The following is a 10,696-nucleotide window of genomic DNA, read 5'->3' as shown; positions in this document are numbered from 1 at the left end:
TGCGTGGTGCAATTGTTTGGAGGAGGTAGAGAGTGAGGCAGGGATGGAGGATGCTGCTTAGGACCTACAGCGCTTTGCTACCCAGGTGATCTTTCCCCAGTGCCAGCACAGCTTTAACAGTGAGGTTTCTGGGGCTAATCAAGATCGACAGACAAACAAAACAGCATCTCTGCATCTCACAGCCAGCAGAAAGAGAGAAGCAGATGGGCTAGAGGAGGCAGGGAGCTGCTGCTAAATGGATTGATGGAGAGGCCTTTAAGAGAGATGGATTGGAGAGGGAGCCGCTGGAGGAAAGGGCCGGGGCGGCCACGCTGTGAATGGGGCAGGGGCCCAGGGAGATGATGGGAAGGGAGAAAGGCCTGCAGATAACAGATGGATGGACACAAAGACTGGAATGGAAGAGAGGGACAGATGGACAGGCAATAGAGAGAGTCAGGAGAAGAGAGGGATCTGGACATAATTAGATTGGATCCGATTATGACAGACTCGATTAGAGCAATATTATGATCAGGAGCTTCTGTCGCTATTTGGCTTTTAGGGGGGAACAAAGCCAGAGAGCACGTGGGGAAGGGGGACAAGGAAAGGCAAAGGGAACCGGGAAGGATGAAAGGAAGGGGGCTCCTCGTGAAAGCTGTCAGTGGTGGTGGTGACAGATTGTCTGGTTATCGAGCACCAGGGCCGTCTGTCACCGACCGCTCACAAAACCTGCACTCAATAAAAGCCAGGGAGACAAAGGCGAGGAGGGAGGAGAGGAGAGGAGAGGAGAGGAGAGGAGAGGAGAGGAGAGGAGAGGAGAGGAGAGGAGAGGAGAGGAGAGGAGAGGAGAGGAGAGGAGAGGAGAGGAGAGGAGAGGAGAGGAGAGGAGAGGAGAGGAGAGGAGGAGAGGGGCATCAGAGAGGTATCAGAGGGGTATCAGAGCCAGGAGCTGCTGTCACGTCCAGGAGAGCATGCCCAGGGTGTGGGGAGAGCCACGAAGGTGAGGACCCTTCTGCTGTGCATTAGGGGCACGCAGCAGCATGGGTGTGCTGAGGGGTGCTGGACCCTGCTCAGCCTCCTACCCACATACACGTGTCCTCTGCAGCCCCCTCCACAAACCACCTTTGGGCTCGGCTGGACCAAGTGTAGTGGCACCAGCGGTGAGATCTCTGATGGCTTGGCTGTGCGGAGAGGTCCAAAGCAGATCTGCTGGAGAAGACCTTGCCGTGGTGAGGAGCTGGGCAGCCACAGGAGCACAGGGGGCTCAGCATCTTTTGTTCTGCAGAGGGTCCTTGCTGGGGAGGTGGATTGCAGTCCCACCGTGTGGATGAAGGTACCAGCTGATGGGTACCCATCCTGCTGATGGGCAGGAGCGGTAACGCTCCCCAGGGACTGCGTCTTTCCAGTGTCTGGGAGCTGGGGCAGGGATCTCCTTCCAGGTCTTCCACTTCTTGTTTGGACACGCAGCTCCTCACTGTAGAGAAGTTACCAAACTCTGTGTGGGCTGCTCCAGCAGCACAAGGGTTAAAGCTGCCTCTCTTTCCCGACAAGCCCAGGCCGGTGTGGTCCCCAGTGGCTGTGTACAATATGTCACCTCATCTCCTGCCAAACACAGGCTCTTCTCGTCTTGTTTCCTACCTCCCCGTGCCCTCCTTGCACCACACAGGAGCCCTGGGGCAGCAAACCCAGCTCGGGTCCCCCCGGCCCCACATCACACTTCCTGATCCCTGAACCCTGTGGGTCGAGGTGGGCAGGTCCTGGAGGGCTTCATCCCCCTTGGATGGAAAAGCCACAATGGCCCCACCTGGGTGCACCAAGCTCACAGATACCAAGAGGTTTTAACAAGCTGGATGGGTTCCCACTGGTGTTCAGCACCTGAACACGGTGTTGAAAGGCAGGCCCAAGAGCTCAGAGGGAATGAGGGGTTCTGCAGGCTCCAGCCTGTGGGCTCCTGGTTGGTTTTGATGCCAGTTCCTGCCAGCCAGGAATCTGGGAAACTCAGAACAAAGCCAGAGGGTCCCTTGTTCCCCATCCCCCAAATCTCATGGGTTTCACCAGCCTCAGGGTATTTGAAGCTCAGGGTTCCTTGCTGATGAAGTGGAGAACGAGGTAGCAGCCAAAAATCCTAGGGACCGCGGCAGGTCCTGTGGGATGCAGGCTCTGAGCAGGGACCAGGGGGGATTGCAGCCATGGGATGGGGAGGGGGATATTGGCTTGGATTGCAGGAGAAGGGTCTTGAGTTTCTTGCTCTGCCATCACCTTCCCACAAGACCCGTGGCCGTGGCTTCATCTTCTCCCATCTGCTGGTCGGCTCTGCAAGGCTCCGTGAGCTGTGTGTGCACAGAGCTTGGCACTGGGGCTGTGTCCTGCCTGGGACTCGTCCCGGGGAACAAAGAGAAACCATTCTCCAAGCTGAGGGCTGTTCCCAGATGGAATTCTCCCTCCTGGCAGGGCAAGATCCGGATGCTGGCAGATGAAGGGGCCATTACAATAACCTGCGGGAGGAGGAAGGCTGCGAGTCTGCCTCATGCCAGGGCAGAGTTAAGGTGTCTGCCTTATGGGAAGTGTCCCTGTTAGGTGCTTGTGTCACTGCAGCCAGGCAGAGGGGGCTGGCACCAGGCTGTGTCCCCTGCTGTGTCCTTAAGCCGGGCAGTTTGCATCGCACAGAGGGCTCCTGAAAGGATCCAGGGTGGGATCTGCCAATGCTTCCACTTGAGGCATCGAGAATCATAGGATCATAGAATAGTTCGGGTTGGAAAGGACCTCAAGATCATCCAGTTCCAACCCCCCTGCCATGGGCAGGGACACCTCACACTAAACCATCCCACCCAAGGCTTCATCCAACCTGGCCTTGAAAAAGAACCTGAGCTGCTGAAGGGAGCGGGCACCTGGGTGCTGCGCCCTGCGAGGCCAGCGCGCACCAGACCTGGTGTCCCCAGGAGCCGGCTCAGCCCCACTCCATCCCTCCCCGAGCTGGCCCCGGCGGGATGCCCGCAGCATCCCAGCCTCAGCTGCGGGGAGAGGCGGGGCCCTGCTGGCGTCCTGGCAGCGGGAGAGGAGCTGCCCTGGGGGAGGCAGGCGAGATGCAGACGGGCACAGAGCAGTGCGGGGAGCGCGGAGTGAGGAATAACCGCGAGCAGCCCAGCAGGCGTCCCAGGGGAGCCGGGGACCCAGGCGGAACGCAGAGGGAGGAGGGGATGCGTGTGCATGGGCAGAGGGATGCGGGGTGTGCGATGGGGCTGGAAGGGCTTGGTGAGGGGCTGTGCAGCCCCGTGCGGCCCTGCGTGTGCCGCTCGTGTGCCCGCACGTGTGTGTGTGTGTGATGGATGCGTTCCCCAGGCGTGCTGTGCACGGCGCGCTGAGGCTCGGGGCGGATGTGGCGATGGCCATGAGCTCATTAGGCGAATATTGGTTTCTAATCGGTGCCATAGCAATGGCGAGGCAGGCTCCTCACCACCACCTGAGCCCTCTGCCGCGTCCTGCGAACTCTGAGCCCATCTGCTGCTCCCTGCCATGGGCTGGAGATCACCCAGGTGCCGACGCTCATCCCTGGGCTTTGCCGGCCTCGGGGAACCCAAGGCTTGGGAGGGAGCAAAGGGGGGACAAAACCTCCAGCTCTCAGTGGGAGGAGAAGATGGGAGCAGGAGGCTTCTGGAAGCAAACTGTGGGGAGGTCTGGGAGGGATGCGTCTGTGTGGGATGGGGATGCAGGGATTTCAGAGCAGGGAGTTTAGTGAGGACAAACCAGAGCAGATTGCCTCAAGGCAGAGGTTAAGAGGAGGATTCAGAATCAGAGAAGAGTGAGAGGTAGAGACCAGTTCTAACCCACCAGAGAGATCCGTGTTTCATGGTTCAGTAGGGGATTGGTGTTTCAGAGCGATGCCTGTGTATTCTGGGTACCGCTTTCTTCCACTTTCCTCCCCAAACTTTACTACAGGTGAATTCTACAGCAGCTCCCAAGCAGGACCTATGGGGTAGTTGTTGCTGCTGGTAGAGCCTGTCTGGGAGCATCCACCAGTGCTCACCCACCCCACACACGGACCCCTGCATCATGCAAGCTGCTTGCCCACGGACACACGCACCCACGCCACGGCTGCGGGGCTGCCCATCACTGGGAGCCACCGGGAAAGCTCAGTCCCATCCTGCTTCTCCTGCCTTCGCTGCTCCTCATCCCGCCCCAGCGCAGGGACTTGCCTGCCTGTCTGCCCCTCTCCCCCTCCCACATCCCCTCCCATCTCTATTCCTCCTTATGAAATATGCACAGGGAACAGATGTCGCCTTCTCCCCCAGCACCCCCACCCTCCTCCCTCCATCCCTCCCTCCCTCCCTCCCAGCCCACCACCTCCATCCACCCTCCAGGACCACATCCAACCTCCACCTCCCTCCTCTCCCGGGGGCTCCAACCTCCTGCACAGCCAATGACATCCCCTCTCTTGACTTTAATATTTATGAGGGGGGGAGCACCGGAGCGGCCAATGAGGCAGCCGGGGTCGGACCCGGCGTGCGAGGCTGGGGTGTATAAATAGCGATGGGGCACATGCCTCCTTGGGGTGCCCATCTCCAAGCACCGTGGCCCGCTCCTGCCCCTGCCCAAGGAGTAGCATGCCTGGGCCCCAAGGCTTCTTGGGGGGTTCTCCCTGACCCCCCAGGTCCATCCCAGGGAGCAGGACACGGTGCGCACACAGGGAAACTTTCTGCCTCCTCAATGGACGGATGAGCCAAGCGGTTCCTCCCTCCCTGGATTACCTGGAGCTTCATCCTAGAAGAGGAAAGCTGGAGCCTGGGAATGGTCATCGGCCTGGGGGTAAGGTGGCTGTCCTGGCATGGGTTTGTAGTGCTCTGGATGTCGCTGCGAGGTTTGGTGCTGCTGGAATGGGAATGTGGTAGGTGGGGAGGATGGTGAGAGGAGCAGCGTGGTCCAGGCGGGAAGATCCATAGGGAAGCGGGCTCAACTTTGGGGTGAGGTTTAATGCACAAACCTGCGGGTGCATCCTTTGCTTTGGGCTTGGTGATGGGATGGGGGATTTCTGATGAGGAGAAAGAGAAGGACGCTCCATCCAGATGGCCTGGAAGTGGGTCCCAGACAGACTTTGCATGGGCAGGGAGGCTTCAGACATCGTTACTGGGGTTTTGCTGGAGGAAAGGCTGTTTAGTGCAGGTTTAAAAGAGCTTCTTGTGATGGATGAATGCAGGAAAGCGGCACTTTACAGTTCCTCTGAAGGGAAGTGATAAAGAGCCACTCAGAGCACAAGTCACCCATGCAAAGGGAAAACGCTCTGGGGACTGGACCAAGCCAGTGAAGGAGGAGTGGGAGAAGGAGTTTATTTGGGGCCGGTACTGAGACTTGTCTCCATGCTCTGGTGTCTCCTGCCAACACCCCGCAGCAGCCGAGACCCCCGAGCAGGGCTCCTGCCCTCTGTGTTTGATGCACCTCAAATTCACCCCCAAGGATCCCAAGACAGCACCAACAAAGTTGCTGTCCCACGGCCTCTGCGCTCCGCAGACCGCAGCAGAGCGGTCGCCATCCGTCTCTGCCCGAGGAGGAGGAGGGTGAAGTGACCCCCGTGTGCCTGGGTGCTGGTGCCCTAGGAGGGGATGGGAAATGGGTGTTTGTCTCCTTCCCTGCCCTGTGCTGAAGGCTGAGTTTGCAGCGCAAGAGCAGAATGGGCCTGTTGGTTTCCAAGCAGCAGCACTGGGGTAGGAGGGAGGTAGAAGATGAGTGAAGCTGGTGCAAGGATCTAATGCATCCCTATGAGCAGCGGGGGGAGAGTGTTTCCTAGAAGTTGCAAGCGCGATCCTGGATGTCCAGGCGCTGACCTCACCACGGCCCTGGAGCTGGAGGTGCAGACCCATCACGTGTCAACCCAGAGCCAACCTCCCCTCTTTCTCCACACTGCAGCCCCTCCGGAGCTCACGCTTGTGGCTGGAGCAGCATCCCTGCCCCGCTGGGGTCATCATCCATGGACACGCTGCTCCTGAGGGCAGAGCGGCCGCAGGATGGGGCTGCATCCAGAGGGAGGTCCTGGGTCTGTGGGAAGGGGACAGGAGCAGGAGGGGAAAAGATGGGAAAGCAGAAGGGGGATGGAGGAGGTTAAACAGGGTACAGGAGTCACGGATGCAGGGAATGGCTGCAGCAGATGGGGCTGATTCCTGAACCCGGGACCCGTACTCCCACCTTGGTCATGGTGCTTGGTCCCTGGTTTGTCATCCCCCGACGGCAGGGGCAGAAGCTGAACACAAATCTCAGCCGTGCTCTGAGGACAGTGCAGTTTATGGCGAGCTCAAAGCCTTGTGGATCCTGAGTGCCGCGTTTCCATCAGCTCCAGGCTTCCTAAACTTCTCGTTTAGGATTTGGGCCTTTTCCTTTAATACTGGAAGTGGTTTCTGTTACAGAAGAACAGCCCAGGGTGGTTTCTTTAGTGAAAACTGGACATCACTGTGCAATGTGAGCGTGTGTGTGTGTGTGTGTGCAGGCAGAGATGCCCGACTTGGGGCAGATTTACAAGTGAGTGTAAATTCTTGCTCATAAATGGATGTGGGATTCTCCCAGTGGAGTTTTTGCCTGGGAACGTTTGCACGTATGTGCTGGGGAACGTACGTGTGTACATGTGGATGTGTACCCCTGTGTTTGTGTGCAAAGAAGCAGCCCCATACGTTTAGGGGTGCTCAGGGGGGATGCGCAGTCATTTCAATGCAGTTTCATGGGGCTCCTTTCTGCAAGCACCCCTACACACACTCTTTTAATGCGGGATATGGACGATTTCTCCCCAGTCATCGCCCGTCCCCATCCGTTTAGTTCCCATTTCTCAGTCCTATGGCTCATTACAAGCCTGTCAGGCCCAAGAGAGGGAAGATGTTGTACATCTCTGCCTGGCTGCCTTCCCAGCCGTGCTGCCAGCGCTTCCCCATCGGAAGTTTGCTCCCCTTCCCCTGCCCAGGGGGAAGATGCGCCTGCAGCAGGACCTGCTTTTCCCAGAGCTGCTCCCGAAGGCATCCGGGACCCCAGTGCTGGAGCCAGGCAGGGAAGGCAGCGAGGGGGAGGAGAAGGGAGAGGAGAGGCAGATTTCCCAGCCAGCGGCGCAGCATCCCGGAGGGAGCGGGGAGCCAGCGCCTATTTGGACACATCAAGCAAAGCAGCTGTGTTGGGTTCCATATGTCGGGGGTGCCAGGCTCCATGACATACGGGCTCATTTAGTATACAATGAGCCCCCCCTTCCTCTCGCCCCTGCAGTCTGGTTTTCCCCTTTGCTCATCCACCACCTGGCATCTCTCCGGAGAGGCAGGAGAAACGGCTCCCACCTTCTCCCAGAGCCTCTCCACCGGCTCCTTTCCACCCTCCATGACCGGGATCCCGGAGCTGACCCCAGGATGGGGTCCTGCTTCATCTGGGACCGATGCTGCAGGGCAAGGGGAGCAAAGAGCCGGGTTCTCTCCCTGCCTCGCTTGTACTGAGAGCCCCTGTGCTTCTGTTTTCTAGAGCACGCAGGAGTCCGGCTCTGACACCGACAGCTCCGAAACTGGGTCCTGCCACGGCTGCAAGGGAGGAGCCCACAATCTCTGAGCACATACAGGGGATATTTCCTTATCTATTGATTTATTTTATATGCCTGCTGCCATCTTTCACCCATTATTTATAGCGGACATTGTCGCCCACCCCTTGAGTTTTCCAGGAAAAACTCAAAATTCCCTTGCGGAGACTGTGATGAGGATGAAGAGGAGGAGAATAACCAGGAGCTTGCTGTGAGCCGGAGACCTCCTCATTAAAGCAGAGCAGCTCTGCTCCAGCGTCGTGCTTGGGCCAGTCTGTCCTGCCGCATCCCCAGAGCATCCATCCCTCTGTCTACCCTTCTTCCCCAACGATGATGCTCAATTCGGACCAGACAGAGCTCGACCTGGCCCCAACACACTCCGAGTCCGAGTCCGTCTTCAGCGACTGCGGTGGTGTCCACACGGGCAGCATTGAGGACACCGGCGCCGTCGGTTTGTGCACTCCGTCCCGGATGGAGCCGGGAGAAGCTGTGAAGAAGGACCTGCAGCACCTGAGCCGGGAGGAGCGCCGGCGCCGGCGCCGTGCCACGGCCAAGTACCGGACAGCCCACGCCACGCGGGAGCGCATCCGCGTCGAAGCCTTCAACATGGCCTTTGCGGAGCTGCGGAAGCTGCTGCCCACCCTCCCACCGGACAAGAAGCTCTCCAAGATCGAGATCCTGCGCCTGGCCATCTGCTACATCTCCTACCTGAACCATGTGCTGGATGTCTGAGCCGCCCAGCCCGTGTCCGTCCGTCCGGCTGCCGCATCTCCCACCTGAACATGTGCTGGGCATCCGAGCCAAGGGCTCAAGTCCGTCTGTCCATCTATGACCTGAACCACACATCAGGCATCCAAAACGCTGTGCCTGTGTTCATCCATCTGTTCCAATGGACCACGTCCCCAGCTGTCTGCTCTACCCCCTCTCTGAACTATGTCCTGTATTTCCCCACCACCAAGCCCAAGTCCGTCTGTCTTTCCATCCTGCTTGAGTCAGGCTGGATGTTTGGTCCATCACCATCTGTCTGGCCTGCTGGATCTGCTGCCTGAAGCCTGGGCTGGCCGTGTCTGCTTCCAACTTCTGTCCATCCTTCTGCTGCGCATCCCACCCGCACTGCCTACTGGATCCTGAGTCCATCCGTCTGCCCGCCCCATCTGCTCCCTGACCCACACACACAGGAGCCACTGAGCCCGAGCCTGTCCGTGTGGCACCTCTAATACGAACCACGAAGAAATGGACCTGTGAAACCCTGCAGCACCGTTAGCCCCGGGGGCTCGTCCGTCCGTCTCTCTGCGCCTTCTCCCACCACCCACCCCACCAGCACAGCCAGTGGGGGCACTTTGTTTGCTGCTGTTCTGCCCCGGGGCACCGTGCTGGGCACATGGAGGACCACATCAGGATGATCCAGGGCCATCAGACAGCCCCAGGAGCACCCTCGGGCTCAGAGCAGCTCCCTGGCTTTTCACACTCCTAAAGGATGTGGTGCAGCCCTGGCAGGACCCGGATGCCAGCGGTGGGTTCCCCTTGAGATGGAGCACAGAGGGATGCTCGCTGTGCTGCCTGCGAGGTTCCGGGGCCATTCCAGGCTGGAGCAGCACCCGGGGGCTCCCCAAGCCCCTCCATTGCACATGGGGTCTCCTCAGAGCTCAGCACTCTGCTCCCCACATCCGTGCATGCCAGGCTTTGCTGCCCAGCCCTCTTTTGCACTAGTGCACAGTGAGTGTGAAGCCCCCCTGGTCTGGCCCATGGCACCGATAGGCACAACCACCCCAGGGCACCAGCACTTCACCCCCCCACACCCCTTCCTCTCTCTCCCATTCAGTGCTCCTGGTGAAAAAGGCTTGGGGGGGTGGGGAGGGATCACAAGCACAGCACAGGGGACACCGGGACCCACATGCAAAGAGGCTTCACCCCTAGGTGCCACAGCCCCCCCTTTCACAGCAGCATGGCCCCGGTGCAGGGTGACCTTCCCCAGGCTGGGGTAAACTGCACTTTACCTGCGGCTGGCAGGGCCGCGGGCTTGGAGAAGGGAGGAAGCAGGCACAGCCCCATCCCCAGCTTCCAGCAGCCGGGATTCGCCCCGGTCCCTCCCAAACATGGATCAGCACTTTGGGAGCAGGAAGGGAAAACGGAGCCCAGGAGCCTTTTCTCCAGCAAGGGCAGGCTGAGGCTGGGGAAAGCTCATTGTGGAAGTGAATGCTTTGCCCTGCTTTGGTGGGGGCTTGGTTGGTTGAAGAGTTCATTTTGCACTGGCAGTGGCAAGATCTCCTGGCTCCATCCCACCGGGTGCCGCCAGCTCCCAGCGCCGCCTCGCTCCGTCCCTCATTCCCCTCTCCCCATGAAAGTAGGGAATAATCGCTACCTCTGTCTCACAAGGACTCACCGGCGAATGGGGGATCCCAGAGGGATCAAGCAGCGCATCCCAGAGCCGGCTCCCCCATCCCTGCATCGCAAGGCAGCGGCCGAGCAAAGCCAGAGCAGGGCAGCCCCCCCTTCCGCCCCCCGCTCCCCAGCCATGTCTCTGTGCCACAAGGATATTTATTGAATTAATTTATTGATAAATGTTATTATTATTTATTTGCTGCTTTGTGCACTTGGGGGAAAGGGGACCCAGAAAACAGAGCAAGAGCACGCAACCGGAATGACCAGGGTGGAAAACCCTCCTCCGTGCTGTGCCCCAGCGCCCGTTTGTCTTGGCTGCTCAGGCTGAGCAAGGGTTTAGTGTTTAGGAGTTCACAAGGAAGCTGGGGAGGGGGAAATGAATTAAACTGCGGCAAAAGAGGGATCCTGAACCCGGAGCGCCCGGCTTCCCCTTTGCTTTCTCTTTAATGCTGGTTTTACCCATCCCTTCTGCTGCTCGGTGCCGGGGGGTGATGGATTCCCCACGCAGAAGTCGATGGCTGTGGAAGGAGGCGGTGGGAGCGAGGGCATCACCCAGGGACCAGAATGGGTCCTCTTGGTGCTCCAAGAGTCCCACCAGCAGCAGCTCCGGGCTCGCTCCACGTCTTTGGCTTTCCCCCACTCCACAGCCCCGGCTCGAGCTTGGATTTGCTGGGATAAACGGACCCGGAGCGGCCCAGTCCCTCTGGTGACAGCAGCAGGATGAGGACATCTGCTCCGGCCATCAGCATCCCCAACCCCACCCAATCAATCACCTTCTCCCTCCCGTGTGCCCCTGGGAAATCGGCGCCG

General features: G+C 59.2%; 1 protein-coding gene across 1 annotated transcript; it reads left to right on the top strand.

Moving 5' to 3' along the window:
- The first annotated feature begins 4,676 nt into the window (after positions 1-4,676).
- NHLH1 (nescient helix-loop-helix 1) lies at positions 4,677-8,886 on the top strand. The gene is made up of 2 exons (XM_065660104.1): positions 4,677-4,779; positions 7,453-8,886. The coding sequence occupies exon 2, from the start codon at positions 7,835-7,837 to the stop codon at positions 8,234-8,236; it is 402 nt and encodes a 133-aa protein (XP_065516176.1). The 5' UTR covers positions 4,677-4,779; positions 7,453-7,834; the 3' UTR covers positions 8,237-8,886.
- The last annotated feature ends 1,810 nt before the right edge of the window (positions 8,887-10,696 follow it).

Source organism: Lathamus discolor, chromosome 24 (genome assembly GCF_037157495.1).
Source record: "Lathamus discolor isolate bLatDis1 chromosome 24, bLatDis1.hap1, whole genome shotgun sequence".
Classification (NCBI taxonomy): Eukaryota; Metazoa; Chordata; class Aves; order Psittaciformes; family Psittacidae; genus Lathamus; species Lathamus discolor.
The sequence above is the reverse complement of the archived record's forward strand: the minus strand, read 5'-3'. Positions and strand labels throughout refer to the sequence as shown.